The sequence below is a fragment of the Opisthocomus hoazin genome, chromosome 15 (genome assembly GCF_030867145.1).
Source record: "Opisthocomus hoazin isolate bOpiHoa1 chromosome 15, bOpiHoa1.hap1, whole genome shotgun sequence".
Lineage (NCBI taxonomy): Eukaryota > Metazoa > Chordata > Aves > Opisthocomiformes > Opisthocomidae > Opisthocomus > Opisthocomus hoazin.
In genome coordinates, this window is record NC_134428.1 from 17356875 (window position 1) to 17372533 (window position 15659).

Sequence of the window (15659 nt, forward strand, 5' to 3'; positions counted from 1 at the left end):
GTGTGCAGTGAAAGCAGTAAGCCCTGGTCTTCATTTATGGATTTGCATTTGGAGATTGTCCTTGTCCATCAAAACTGAGCTCAAACTCTACATCCTCCCTTAGCAGGGGCACTGCTCAGCCCTTCCTCCTATTCCTGACTGCCTATTGTCAGGAAACTTAAAGAGACTCAGTGTATATGAGACCTTTGTCCAAGTTTGATTAAAACGGCTGACGTTCATGATTTATCAATGCAGAAGTGCAGCTGACTGACAGACAAGCAAGCCCTGCAGGAGGTACTGCGTAAGCCTTGTTTCTCAAGGAATGCAGAATAGAAAACCACAAGTGTAAAGTTACTTCCCGGTGTGACCATTTTAAGTACATGCAAACATTTAATTTGCTTTTAAATTAGTTATTTATGAATCTTTCATATATTGCTTTTATTAGACTAATAGCTCCAGACTGCATCCTGGGTTACAGCAACACCTTTCAGCAACGACACCGGGCAGCTGAGTGCAGCGCAGTGAGAAGTGCGGGCTGCGGCCTTTTTTTGGATGCCCCTCAGCGAGTACTGACTGAGGAACCCTCTGGCTTCACGGCTGCCAGTCCCCGGGGAGCCGCACCACTGCAGCCCTGTAACGCCAAGCCTCTGATGTGTTATTTCAGGTAAGATGCTTTTTACATCGTTGTTACAGCAGTACCAGTTAATACTAACTGGCTTTGTTCAATTGATTTATCATTACTACAAATGCAGTACTGGAAGTTTTAGGACAACTTTTAGTATCGGTCTGGAATGGCCAGCTGTCTCATTTCTGTGAGTGTGTACTGAGTCGTAGTTTAAGCTGGCTGTTGTTTGACTGACGCTCTAACATAATTGCAAGTGTGTCTTTAAATGATTAAAATTTAATATGAACGTTCAGACATGGCACAGCTATAACGGAAGAGGTAAAGGTGTTCAAAGTTTAATTTTTGCCTTGGCTGGGTAACGGAAATTCTGCAGCTCCTGACCCTTTCCACATCCTCCCGGGCGCCAGTGGCGGCCGAGCCGAAGAGTTCAACAGGTATCTCCGCGCGGACGGAGCCCTGGCCACCCACGGGACGCTGCGAGAAGCCCCGGGGAGGTGAGAACCGTCCGGGCTGCGGTGGGAACCCAGGGATGCTGCGGGATGAGCAGGATCCCTGGAAGGCTGCGGGATCCCGAGGATGCTGCAGGATGAGCGGGACCCGGGGGGGGCTGCTGGACCCCAGGGAGCCCGGCCGCGGCCTGCAGGAGAGACCCCCTCTGCCGCCCCCCGCCCCTGGCCCCACCGCGGGCTCCAGCGAGGCGGGGGGCAACAGCCGCAACGGCCGCGCCGCGCCGGGTAAAGGGCCGGCCCGGGCCGGGCCGCGGGGAGCCTGAGGCCGCGGCACAGCGTCCCCGGAGCCCGGCCCCGCTGTCCCCTGGCAAATTTGCAAGTGAGATGCAGAGGATGCCGGCAGGAGCTGGGGTGACTTTGAATCTTTTATTGCGGCACGGGGAGGGGACGTGGGTAACTCCAGAAGTCGGTAGCTACATGCTCAGAAATTCCTTGCCCGGCAGTGATGAACCCTTGACCATTGCGTAGACGGGAAAAAACCTCTGTCATTAAGACATAAATTACTCACCATTACTTTTTCTCTTAATATATTCATTGGCCCTTTCTGTCACATAGCAATTGCTTCATTCTAGTTCCCCCGGAAAGTGAGGGTTTGATAGCCTTCACACCTTCTGAAGATACAAGGTGAGTATCAGGCATTCTTTTGTCCTTCTGAAATCCACATATATCAATTCCATCACTGCCAATGATAAAAACAGTGTACTCTTAAGTTACATTCAGCTGCTGCTACTTAGAAAGGAGTTGAAAACATCACTTTTCTCAGACGTCTGTGAGGGACAAGTGGAAGAAGCATTGAAGATGTCTTTTGCCCTTCAGAAGGGATAGGAGAGGAAAGAGAGCCAGTGGGGTGGCTCTGTGTGTTAGGGACTGTTTCCATTGTACAGAGCTCAATGATTGTGATGATAAGGTCAAGTGCTTATGGGTGAAGATGAGGGGAAAAGCCAAAAAGGCAGAAATCCTGCCGGGAGCCTGTTATAGACCACCCAACCAGCGTGGAGTGTGTCCAAAGAGCAGCAAGGCTGGTGAAGGGCCTACAGCACAAGTCTTATGAGGAGCAGGTGAGGGAGCTGGGGCTGTTTAGTCTGGAGAAGAGGAGGCTGAGGGGGGACCTTATTGCTCTGTACAACTACCTGAAAGGAGGTTGTAGTGAGGCGGGTGTTGGTCTCTTCTCCCAAGTAACTAGCAATAGGACAAGAGCAAATGGCCTCAAGTTGTGTCAGGGGAGGTTTAGATTAGATATTAGGAAAAATTTCTTTACTGAAAGAGTGGTGAAGCATTGGAACAGGCTGCCCAGGGCAGGGATGGAGTCACCATACCCGAAGGAGTTCAAAAAATGTGTAGTTGTGGCACTTCAGGATATGGTTTAGCAGGCACGGTCGGGATGGGTTGATGGTTGGACTCCATAATCTTAGAGGTCTTTTCCAACCTTAATGATTCTGTGATTCTAGGGGAAGTTTTGTTCTGCTGCTGTTCTGCTTGGCCCTGCTTGCTCGGTTTTTAAGCACAGAAATTTAAATGGAATTTGTGCATCTTTAGTGTTTTCCTGACAGTTCAAGATTTCATACTCATGTATGGCCCTGTATCACTTCTGACCCCTAAAGGCCATCTTTGAGCTTGTGACGCAGACCAGAATGAACTCAACTAAGACCAGGAGATGCATTTCACATAGGCAGCAGTTTCTCTTCTGCTAATAAAAACTTACCGTCTGTACCATTATTCTAATTCTGACCCACTTGTGGAAAATATTTCAATTCATGTTCTTTGCATTAGGGAAATCTTTTTTTATAAGTTTTTCTTTTGTTATTCTGGATACCATTTGCAAATTAATACTTAGTCCAAAACATGCAGCCTCTGTATAATGTTTTCAGGATGCTGTCTTTAATATAGTATCAGGCGTTTTAAATGTTTGTAAAATGTGATAATTACAATTAAACAATCTAAGCAGAAAATTTAAATGGTACTTAAAATCTTTTAAATCTGGAAATTTTGTAGCTAATGTTTTGCTTTTGCCTTTATCTCTCTTAAACAGGTTGCATTAAAGTAAGATTTTGGTGCTGTGAGTAGCGCTTGTTAACATGAAACTCACCGGAATCGTCTGCATCCAGGAGCGCTATGGAGCAATTTTCAACATGGAGGAGAAATTGTTACATTTGTCTGGTAGTAGAAGACAGTATTTCACTGACAGAAAACTTATACTGAGTGGGGTAGCAGCACCCTGGCGCCAAACCTCTAACTCCAAAGTGAACGGAAATGCTGGAGCACTGAATGAAAAGAGTATGCGGGCAGTGGTGACAGGAGGCGGAGGCTACTTCGGATACAAGCTGGGATGTGCTCTTGCCAGCGCAGGAGCTTCTGTTGTTCTGTATGACATACACAGGCCTATCTGGGAGATTCCCAGTGGAGTAGTGTGTATCCAGGTATGATGATTAATGTTCACAACAGTCAAAGTTAGTTCATGTGCCTTTTCCGTAATGTCTTAGTAGTTTTCACAGAATCCGAATACCTAACTGCAAATGATTGCAAATTTCAATAACCACACGTTTTAACTGTGTGGATTTCCCACATGATTTTTTGTCAACTGATTTTAGTATATCTGAAATAAGGAAAACAATGAAACCTGTAATGCATAGCACAGAGCACCTGCTTCACCTCCTGACTCCTCAGAACCCAGTCACTGCCTTCAGCTGTGCCTTAATGACCTTTAGAATGAACATAAGGGGATTATGAGGCTTAATGAATGTTTTTAAAGTCCTTTGAGTTCTATGGAAGTAGAGTATGATTGTCAGCAAGTACTGAAATGGGCCTAGTTTTCAGTCCTAGGACGTACAGTAAGTACAATTACATACATGCATTCCCTCTGCGTTAACCCACTAGATGACAAATGCCAACCTGCAGCTTTCATTTGAAGTCCAAATATCTTTTCTTGTGTGTTACAGGCAGATGTCAGGGATTATGATGCCATATTTGCGGCCTGTGAAGGGGCTGACTGTGTGTTTCATGTAGCTTCATATGGAATGTCAGGAAGAGAGCAAGTGAGTGCAAATAGTTCTGTGTTTCCTGTGTGACGCCCTTGCTGAGGATGGGGGGCTTGATGCTGTAACACTGCATGTTAGATTTTATCTCTTCAGATTATCCGGAGAGCCTGAATCCATGTCCATGCTCTTCTGGTAAATTGCTCTGTGCAAACTGGTGTGCCAGCTGCAAGCAGCCTGCTTACAGTACTTTTTTCCTAGTTGTGAAATGATTTCCTCCCCATTAGAGGCTTTACCAGCAGCCTGGGAGGGCTTTTGAGTTGGAAACGGCATTGCAGAGTTCTGAAATAGTGCAAGGACAAAAGGAAAGACAAGGGACACTAGTTCCCTCCAAAACGCTGACTCTTCCCTAAACCTTTCATGTGGAACTCCTAGCTGTAAGGTCATTGGGAGGAATAAATCTGGAACTAAATTACAAATTATTGTATAAAATTCAATTATAACAACAGCTGAATTTCAAGTTTTAATTGTTTACCATTGGGTAAAAAGCTGTAAGGATGTACTTGATGTAGGACTCTGACCCACAATTTTTATTCTTAAGTTACAAACACCCCCCCCCTTTCTTACCTTATTTAATAAAAGAAACTTCCGTAATTACCTAAGCTGGATCGAATAGCCTATTCAAAGATATTTGCAGCTGAGCAATGCATACTTGGAATTGCCTTGCGTTAAGGCAACTGGTCACTGAAGTGCTACTGGAACATGGATATTAAACGTATTGCTGCAAGACGTATAATAACTGGAAATCTATGTTCAGAAGTACCGTGATTCTCTTTGCTTCAAGCAGGCTAGTCTGTAAAAATACAATAAAAATATAGGCATAGTTTAAAAACAATTCTTTGACTTCTTGAAGTCTGAAACAGCAGTCTAAATGATCTTTTTTATAACCAAAGAATTAAACCCATTACCTTTATTTGACGACTTTTATAACACCACCCTCTTGAATTTAAAATGTATTATTATTCAAAAATGCACAATTTCTTTGTTTTCCTAGCTGCACAGAGAAGAGATTGAAACTGTAAACATTCACGGAACAAGATTCATCATTGCCGGTATGTATCTAACCTCGCCACTGGGTGTTAGCATAGCATATCAAAATATTGTACCACTTAGAAAAAGCCCCTCGGCTTTTTTGGCACACTCTGTTTTTTACCAAATATTTTACATTTACACGTCATTGGAGTTTTTTGTGCTCGATTCTGCTATGGGGTGTGATGTGAGAGCCAACACTTTAGTTCAACTACTTCAGCTTTTCGTAACCACATTTGACCTGATGTCAGAATCTGTATCCATGACAGGAGTTAGTATTTCCATGTGTATTTTGTAGCAGTGAACCTCACTGCTATCTAATAGCTTGTGTACAGGGAGTGGGCGGCCCCTGAAGCAGACGCCGCCTCCCATCCACCTGCCTGGCTGGGACTGAAGCCCATCTCGGTCGGCTGGCAGCAGCCCTCCCAAACGCGACACATTAGCTCACAGCGTCCAAAGTACGACGTGCCAGATTATAAAGCACTTGCTTCTAAACTGATGTCTTCCCTTTAAATATGCTCTGCATTTTAAATCACCCAGACATAAAATGGATTTGCTCTTTTAAGATTTGACAGGTTCTCAGAAAAAGCTTATGCAAACTTTTCTCCACAGTTTCAGTTTTCACTAAACTAATTTACTTCATGCATTGCCGCAGCCTGCAGACAAAGGAACATCGCTAGACTGATATACACCAGTACGGTAAATGTGGTGTTTGGAGGGCTTCCTATTGAAGATGGTGATGAGGAAACTGTGCCATATTTTCCAGTTGAAAAGGTATTTCGGTTGTATTATATTTTCATGTTTCCTCTTTGTTTACTTTCTTGTTTCTAAAAAGCCTGGAGTTTTCATGACCATGTTTTGCCTGATACCAGAATCCAGTGCGAAGAAAGAAGAAATAAAGCTCTTTACGCTCTTTGTAGATGCTATTCACAACCTTAACAGATCAGTTTTAATTAAATTGCAGTATATATTTCTTTGTTTCCTATCAAGGCCTTGATTTTGCAAAAGAACTCATACAGTGTCCCATTAACATTAATGAAATTCCACCTGGACATAGGGATTGTGTTATATGGCTTGGGGCCTCTTTAGCCATTTATTATTTATATGATTTTTCTGTTTCTCCCTTACTGAAGATGATATATATTCAATGTAGAGCTGATACAGAAAAGCGGCCTATTTTTAGATGGTGTTATTGCACTTGGAAAAAGTACTTCTGACTTGCTTTGCATACACAGTTGTTTTTTGTGTCCCTCCTCTCTCCATTAAATACTTCACAGTCTTTCAGGAAGTAGAGATGGATAGAGAAAATACTGAATAATATTTTGAATAGTATATCGAATAATATTTCCCTGGGACAGTGCCACAAGAAAGTGAACAGGATCATTCAGACCAATTGTAATGTCTTCAAAACTTGGCTTTTGACTTTTCCGTTACCTGAAAAAAGAAATCCAGATTACAAAGTAGTGATCACTTACATTCTTGGCAGCATTCAAAGCATACATATATTTATTGCTTCTCAAATGTGCTGAAATCAATTAGCTGGATTTGGATAAACAAAAATGCTTGCTTACCTTACCAATATGCATGGGTTTTATCCTAAACTAATACCCCACAGCTTCTGTATTTTGAGGTATTTGTTGCCACCTGCTAAGTAAATACTAGCAGAGAAGAGATGCGCCTCTGCCCTGTCATTTCAAGAATAGATAAACACTTATTTGCTTTTTCTCTGTAGCATGTTGATCATTATTCCAGAACCAAATCAATTGCAGAACAAATGGTACTAGCAGCTAATGGAACTCCACTAGCAGGTACTTCTGTCTTAGCATGAATTCATAGTGGAATTTACTCCTCTCTTCTTGTTCCTCACTAACATCCTGAGTTCCTGTACCAATCCTTAGTGAACAAGATTGTCCAGCAACTATGAAATCAAGTTATCCATCCCCTCTCACAAATGAAAATATTTTCACTTAAAAATAATTTTTAATTGTTTTTAAGTTCCCACAATGTCTGTAAAAGGTTTTAGCCTGGTAGCCATGAGTTCAGTATGTTAATTGAAAAGATGAAGACAGCTATAAATTAAACAAAACCAAGTGTTTAATGTCACTGTATTATGCATCATAAGTAAAACATGAATGCTGATTAAATTGTTACATCCCCACCCAGTTCTATATTAAAATCTGAAGAAGCCACCTGATACCGCAGCCTGGAATTACTTATTAGTGCTTCCCAAAGTTTTCCGAGTTGAGAAAGCCAGTTATACGCTGGAATACTTAAGCTCACCTGTGAGATACTATAACTGCCAGCACAAAACAAATTAATATAAAGTGCAACATGATTCTGTGGGGCCAAGTGATACTGAGCTAAATTTAGCTGTAGACAACTTACAGAAAAGACTCTCTTCACTTGATACTTGCAGAGGGCTACAAAGAGATGTAAAGTCATTGATGGGCATTCCATCCCAACAGAATTGTTTTGTTTAAGAAAAAAAGTGGGGTTTTTTTCCTTATTTCCTCACCAGCTCTTCACATCAAAGACCCTCTTAATTTTAGGAGCAATGCACAGTTCTGTATTTGTCAATGAAATTAGAACCAGTCGGTGTTCCAAACATCCCATTTTGATCCTGTGCCATAGCAGGATGGAGTATTCTGCATGTTTTCAAGTACTATTCAGAACAGTTATTAGCAGATGATGAACCAGCTAACTGATATTCTTGGGAAGTGATTGGATTTTTATGACGGTCCTTACTTCCTCCCCCTGAAATTATCAAGAGCTTCTGTAGCAGTTCTAGTGGGAGCTGGCTGTGCCTACTGTTGAGAACCTTTCAGCTCTATCTTATGCTGCTAGTGAGTCACTGTTTCCCATCAATAATTTTGTATGAGATTAATTTATTTCATTCCACTTTCCTACCAACAATTTGCTCCCTTCAGCAAACTCATCACCACAGCTGGCACATTCATTCGCTGCTTTGGCACAGAGACAAAGGACTGGTTAGAGAGAGGTATTGAAATATCTGGTAATTTGTAGGAATCTGACTATGCTGGCAGGACTTCTCTGAATCTTACCTTGCTATTCTGCATGTTCTGATTCTGCCAACTTAATATCCAACTACTAATTCAACATGTTTTTGTATGTGTTATTTTTTAAGATGGTGAAGTTAGTTTATTTCAGAGTAAGTTGTGCTACCACAGTCTTTGGTTCATACAAAGAAAGATATAACGTAGTTATATGAAAGTCACTTAAGAATGGTCTTATAAATTTTTCTAGGAGGTGGAATACTCCATACGTGTGTTCTTCGCCCACCAGGAATCTATGGACCAGAAGAGCAAAGACACTTGCCAAGGCTAGCAGTATGTATTTGAATTTTTCAATCAGCAGAATTTTCTATGATGTACAACAGCATCACTTATTTGAGTTATAAATTGACTGACCTTCTTGTCGGGCAGCAATTCAACAATTCAATTGTCTGCTGAGGATATTATAACTTTAGTTAACAGGAGCTATATTATATCTGTAAAGAATTGTATAGGACATTCAAAAAGATTTTTCTTGAAATACAAACACATTTAAGTCCAGCTTCATACTTTAATACTTACTATAGTTATAAGATTCGGGCCAATCTATAATATTTCAAATGTCTGTTTGCATGCAACTTACACCAAATAGTTTAAAATATTAATGAAAAGAGATTTGGCAAAATATTTTATTTCCAGTCTCAATGATTAATAGCTTTCACTAGCCAATGGCACAAGTAGAGAGTTGGAAGCACCTTCTGCTACAATAGGTTCCTAAAGGGCAAACTGCCGAGGTGTTCACATTTTACTCTTTTTCACTTGCTGTCTTTTAAATTGTAGGACTAGTACAGTGTTCAGAATGTGATCCCTGTAGAATTGTAGGAGTCAGTTATTTTAAAAGCATCAGTACAACATAAAGTTACGCACAGCTTTGACGAAATAATAGATTCAGCTTACCACATAATAAATATTTTTCTTTTGTGGCTGAGGTAGGGAATTATATTGAAGTCAGCCAAAATATACTTCTAAATAAAATAATTTTTAAGAATGGCAAATGTCATTTTAGTTAAACCCGATATATTTGCTTTAGTCTCCCCCAAAAATACAGTTTGTTTAGATTTCCATTTAAGATTTTAGGCTTATTTGTTATGATCCCATCTTAAGGCATTATGCAACTGTCACATTTTGCAGTTTCTAAAATGTACCTGCTAAATGAAGAATGCAACACCTAGCATTACCTTCCATTTTTCCCCACCCAAAGCTATTTGTTAAATTTGATCCAATTTTGTGAATACTTTTGATCCATTCAGAACTGTATCTTGCCTTTCTGCACAATATTTTACTTATCCTTAGAACAGAGTTGTATTTTTTGTAAATGCAAGATGTATTATGTTCAATACATTCTTTGATCCTTCCTCATAAGCAATATTTTTAGAGTGCTCTGCACTTCTTCTGATTCTTTTTAACCGATTCATGTAATTTTTTTTAAGTAGGGACAAACTTACATTTAGCCGGACAAGAAAGTGCACTGTACCTGATTTTAAAACCCATTTTGCTTTGGTTTCATGTTTATGTCTACAGAAGAATATCGAGAGAGGGCTACTTAGCTTCAAGTTTGGGGATCCTTCTGCTAAAATGAACTGGGTGCATGCAGAGAATCTTGTACAAGCTCAAATTCTAGCTGCTGAAGCTCTCACCCCTGAAAAGAACTACATAGCTGTAAGTAAACAACAAAAGCAGCCCAGTTTTCATTTGACAGTGGACCCTGCCCCTGTATCCTGTGCTATAGTAACTACTGTAGTGGCAGTTATTAATGTTTGTGGTATTGTCTTTTAGCTTATGTTGCTGTCTGTTTTTAGTCTACAAACGTGCTCTGAACAGTGTGGGACCTGGCAGCACTGGCTGTGCAGTGTGTTCAGAGTTGGAATGTTTGGTTCTGCAAGAGTATCTCCATCTTTTCATTTTTGTAATATAATATTTGCCATTTCTGGAAGATGAGCAAAGAATGTTTGCTATGTCAGAAAGAAATTGGAAGTTCAGGCAGATTTATACCCTTATCCCCTGTACAGTGACTTGATTTTCTGAACTTAATGTTCTGAACTGTGATAATCAGTTCTCCCCATACCACGCGCAAATAAAAGCACATTTCATTTGGGTTCATTGATTTCTAAAATCGTTGCAACTGTTTTCCTCCTTGTAAACACAGTTTTTTTATTTGACGTAGGACTAAACTACATTTTCTAAAACCTTAAAAGCAAAAGGGAAAGAGGTAACTTACACCTTGGTTACACAGATGGAGCCTGATGGATTTCAGTGAGTCGTAACCAGCCTGAGAGCAGAACGTGTCCCACCATTTGGTGACGATGTGTTAACAGCACAAGTTAGACATGGCGCCACATCCAGGGCATCTGGTACTCTCTGTATAGTCAATATAGCCGTTCTGCGTAGGCACATCTGAAATAAATCAATCGTACCACAGCATGTTAAGCACATAAACCACCTGTCCACCAATTTCAACTCGACCACCTCCCTGGGCAGCCTGTTCCAATGCCTGACCACTCTTTCAGTAAAGAAATTTTTCCTAATATCCAATCTAAACCTCCCCTGACGCAACTTGAGGCCATTGCCTCTCGTCCTATCACTAGTTACCTGGGAGAAGAGACCAACAACAAGTGAGGCAGGTGTCAGGCATTGGAACAGGCTGCCCAGGGAGGTGGTTGAGTCACGATCCCTGGAGGCGTTTAAAAAACGTGTAGTGTGGCACTGTACAATATGGTTTATTAGGCATGGTGGTGTTGGGTGGATGGTTGGACTTGATGATCTTAGAGGTCTTTTCCAACCTATGATTCTATGATTCTATGATTCATTGCACACATTCGTGCAACTGATTGAGACACAGGTAGATAGTTTGTTGGCTTGCCTGTACGTCCATGCACATTTTATATTGCTGTATTATTTGTAAGCTATTCATAAGGAGTGAGATAAAGAAGTCAATATATATGCAGTATTATTTTTAGTAATGCGTCTCTTCTCTACCTCTTTAACAGAGTGGCCAGGTGTATTTCATCAATGATGGTGAAAAATTCAACCTTTTTGAATGGTTAACTCCGCTTGTACGTACAATATATACTTTATCTCTAAATATATTAGTTTCTTTGACTGTATACAACTCCAGCTTTTGTGTGCATGTTACATTTGGTGTATTTGCTTTGGGCGTAAGAGTTCTGTTCTGAATGTGGGTTTAACTCCTCCTTGAAGTTCAGCGTGATTAGCACTGTAACAAAGCCTGCCTAAAATACTGCGTTAAAGCAGCTGTCTTCGCTGAGACCAAAGGACCATCTCAACGAGTACGGTCTTCTGAGTTGCGATTATCTTCATTTCTTGGGCATGCATCTGTTATCGGTGCCTATTTTGGGTGGACAAAAAATATAAATCCTAATTACTTATCTGTAATATGCATTCTTTTCAAAAGATCATTTTATTGTTAACAATGGGCTCAAAACCATAAATATGTCACAGTGTTAAATTAGTTATCAGTACACCATAACATTTTGATTGATTTTTTTCCTTTTTTTAAGACTGTGATTTGAAAATTACATAGTGTCTGCATGTGATGTTTAACTTGGAATCCTCTGAAAAATGAAAACTCAAATAGTAACAGCAATGATGAATTTTTCTGTTTCATCAGTAAATATTTCCACAAATATCTTCTGTATTTAAACTTTAAAACTTGTTTGAGGTTTCTGGTTTTTTCACTATTTATTAAATTTATTTCAGTTTGAAAGATTAGGTTGCAGTAAACCACGGATACGTATTCCTACATCCTTAGTTTATGCATCAGGTAAAAATATTTTATCAACATTTCTCTTTCCTGCCCACACTACCCTCATTCCTAACTGTAACATAATATTTTGATTTTTTTTAAATTTGCCTACTATTTTCAGTTTCATGTATAAAAATAATGTGCTGTGGGCTCATCTAGGGTTAGGGGTGAAGTTCAGCTCTATGCAGTGTGTTGAAACCAGAATGATCTGTTATTTAAGTCCCAGAAAACCAGGTTTTATGTAGGACTTAATGGATTTATAACTTTGTGGAGCTGATGGTATAAATATAAAAAGCAAAATGTAAAAATCCATTACTTCATTAAATGCACTGAAAAGTGTCTGCTTTGCTGCATGGGTAAATTCCTCGTTCGCCTGTACCCCACGCTCTCTCCAGAATCAACCACTGTGTGCAGCTAAGACAGAATCCAACTCTGAGTATTTTGTTGTTCCCACATTTTTTATGAAGTCTCATGATCTTTTCACTAGACCTGTCACCAACCCTCCAAATCCTTTTCGCACAAGCACCCCAGTTCAGGCTGACTGAAGCGTTAACGATTAAATCCCACCCCTTGGGAGCAAGTAGCCCTGTTGATGTTAGTGACGGTGCCCTGAGCTCTTAGGTGCACGATTATCCTTCACTATCAGAGACAGTGTGGGATATGCCACAGTCATAATGGTACAGCAATTTCCTATTCTTGCCTCAAGTAGAAATCTTTTGTTGTGCAGCCGTGATAATGGAATACCTTCATCTGATGCTGAGGCCGTTTCTTGAACTGTCCCCACTGCTGACCAGAAATGAGGTAAAGTCTTTGTTCATGAACTCCCCTGAATTCTCACAGGATGCATACATACATGCTAATACTGAGGTACAGTTTAAGTCAGTAGAAAGTAAAATCCATCCCGTACTACTGCAGCCTCCAGTTTCCAGGGCCAATGTATGCGTCATGTACATTTTAGGCAATATATTGTGCTGGTTGCCATAATCTTTGGAAAGATAAGAGCTTATGCTTGCAATGTGGGAGAGGCCGCTTCGGCTCCTTCCTCCCAGGTCCTGGTATCCTGCACAGCTTTGGCTGGTCAGTTGGACCCTGATTTCTGAAGATACTTAGGCACCTAAAAGATGGCTTTTATCTGCCTCCTTAGGTACATGAACAACTGCAGAACATTTTTTGTGGATGTGTTCAAGGCTGGACGATTCCACTTTGCAGCTCTTACTGCCTCTTTGGGCTTTCACAATTCTCCTTTTGAGTGAAGAATTTTACAGGCAATGTGATATATGTCAATAGGACACTGATATAATGTGTTTTTTTATTTTACATTTCCTTTAGCTGCATCTTTGCTACCATTTACAGACTTTGTTCCAAATTCCTATGTATTCACATCTTTGTATGCTGACTCTTTTACCCTGTAGGTACAGAACATTTCTATAACTCACACATTTCGCATCGACAAGGCACGGAGTCAGCTGGGGTACAGCCCAGAGAAGTTTGCATTTGCTGATTCTGTGGACCATTACATGAAAACAAGACCAGAAGCCCAGAATCATCACATCTGCCTCAAAGTTTTGCTTTCTTTAATTATTAGTTTAAGTTTGATCTTTGTTTCTTTAAGATTTGATGGCCTTTCAGTTTTGCATTTTTTTAAAAAAACACACCACTGACTTGCATGAATGGCATGTACTCAGTTGCAGTACTGCTACCTGGAGCATTCTAATCTCCACAATAGTTACTGGCCCAAACGCAATAAACAGGTAGTTGTTTTTAGATTTAAAAACTAAATTGTAATGTAGTAGTAGTTGTACTTGAGAAATTAAACAATTACGGCCAAACCACTGAAACACACTGGAGTCACAACTGTTATATCTGTTTATTTCACACAAAAAAAACAACTTTCCAGATTGACTGCTGAAGTAAATGAGCACCTGCAGAAAAAGCCAAGAGCTACAGCCAGCCTGCAGTGCTTCATGAAGAAAAATGGCTGAAATAAGGAGGAGGATTGACCACAGCTGCTGCCAGGGCTCACTGCCTGGGGGAACTGAGGAACAAGCAAACGGACGGACGGAACCGATTACTGTAAATAACACACACCAGCCATACAGAGGGTTCACGATGTGTGGATTTCTTTGGTGAAGTAGCTGTACCGCTGCATCCAAGGGAAAATAAAAGTGAACTCGAAATGTCGCTGCAGTCCGTTCTGTGCCTGTGTGCAGACTGTTGCAGACCAGCGCGCTCCCTGCCCGACCCTGGCGAGCAGAGCCGTCTGCGACAGCACCGGGGGCCGCTCGCAGGCCTGGGGGGGACCCGCAGCTGTGGTTTTTCATGAGTCTAAACCGCATATTTTACTTAGATTGGAAGTTATTGACTAAGTTACACCAGTTCAGGGCATTTCTGTCACAGCCGAGGAATCTGCCACTACGGGTTGCGCTGATCTCCGTAGCGCTTCCCTCCCGCAGTTACTGAGGACGGCAACGAACAATAAATTTCGGTTGCTCATCAGCTGAACTTCAGGTACGACTGCGTTTGGCACCTAATTTCTGAAGCAGCTGTTGTACTGAGCAAATCCCTGCAACAGCTGAAGTGAACAATGAGATTTTTGAATTACTGCTCAGCCCAGCTGGGCCTAAAACCCGGGGTCTAGAAACCGCCCCCGCGCACGCGCCAGTCCCGGCAGCGATTCGTCACCGAACCCTCTCCCCGCCGCACCTCTCCCAGCCCGTGACGCGGGGAGGAAACAGCTAGGATCACGACGCAGGCGCGAGGGGAGAGCTTGGGGAAGGAGACGCGGGCGGGGTGAGGCGGGGGTTGCGGAGGACTCACGGGCGGGTGGGTTTGAGCATCCCGGCGCAGGCGGGAGCGCTCGGACCTCCCCGCGGGTGCCTCGGCCGGGCCGGCGGGCGCCGTCACCCACACGCAGAACGGGACGGCAGAACTGCCCAGACCAGGATTTCTCGGTTTGTTTCAAAGCCAAAAAGCGGGCTAGGTCCTCAGCACGTACCACAACTTTCCGTACTTCGATCGTAACCGGCAACAGCTACCCCCTCTGCGGCGGTCGCGGGGCGCCGTGCCCGGACCGCCCGTACGGTGTGTCTCCACACCGGCCCCGCCAGCCGCCAACGCGACCTCGCTGCCCGGGCGGCGAAAAGGAGCAGCCACCGTGGCGGGGACAAAACAGCTTGGCAGCGGTGGGATTCGAACCCACGCCATCGAAATGACTGGAGCCTAAATCCAGCGCCTTAGACCACTCGGCCACGCTACCGCCTGGTTAATCACGCGCCCGCCAGGCCTCTTTCAGGGGGCCGGCGCCGCCGCTCTCCCCACCCACGCCCGCACGCTGCCGGCCTGTGTCCGCGCTACCACGACGCCCTCCGCCGCCGGCCGCGCTCCCCGGCAAACGCCGCTACGGCAGGGGGTGCGGCCCCCTCGCTCTCCGGGGAGAGGCTCCGCGACCGGGGCTGCCGCCGCCCGTCCCCCGCCCGGGCCCGTCCCCCGCCGGCTCCCTGTGGCTGGGGCGGGCGGCGCGCGCCCGACAGGTGGCGCCGCTGCCGCGCGCCCGGCGCCGCCCGCCCACGTGGGCCGGGCGCCCCGCGCGCCGACTGGGAGGCGGGAGAGCGGCCGCGCCTGCCCGGGGCTCAGCCTCGGCCGCCATCAGGG

At 43.1% G+C, this 15659-nt stretch overlaps 1 protein-coding gene and 1 non-coding gene across 2 annotated transcripts; one reads left to right on the plus strand and one right to left on the minus strand.

The window, feature by feature from the left end:
- The first annotated feature begins 3188 nt into the window (after window positions 1–3188).
- Window positions 3189–14087, plus strand: LOC104329091 (putative short-chain dehydrogenase/reductase family 42E member 2). The gene is made up of 11 exons (XM_009934179.2): window positions 3189–3530; window positions 4050–4145; window positions 5140–5197; window positions 5830–5948; window positions 6907–6982; window positions 8439–8521; window positions 9767–9904; window positions 11233–11298; window positions 11963–12026; window positions 12736–12809; window positions 13421–14087. Exons 1-11 carry the CDS (start codon window positions 3189–3191, stop codon window positions 13667–13669), a joined length of 1365 nt encoding a protein of 454 aa, XP_009932481.1. The 3' UTR covers window positions 13670–14087.
- A 1095-nt stretch (window positions 14088–15182) lies between these two features.
- TRNAL-UAG (transfer RNA leucine (anticodon UAG)) lies at window positions 15183–15264 on the minus strand. Its single transcript has one exon. It is a non-coding gene; the product is annotated as a tRNA-Leu (tRNA).
- Between the last annotated feature and the right edge of the window lie 395 nt (window positions 15265–15659).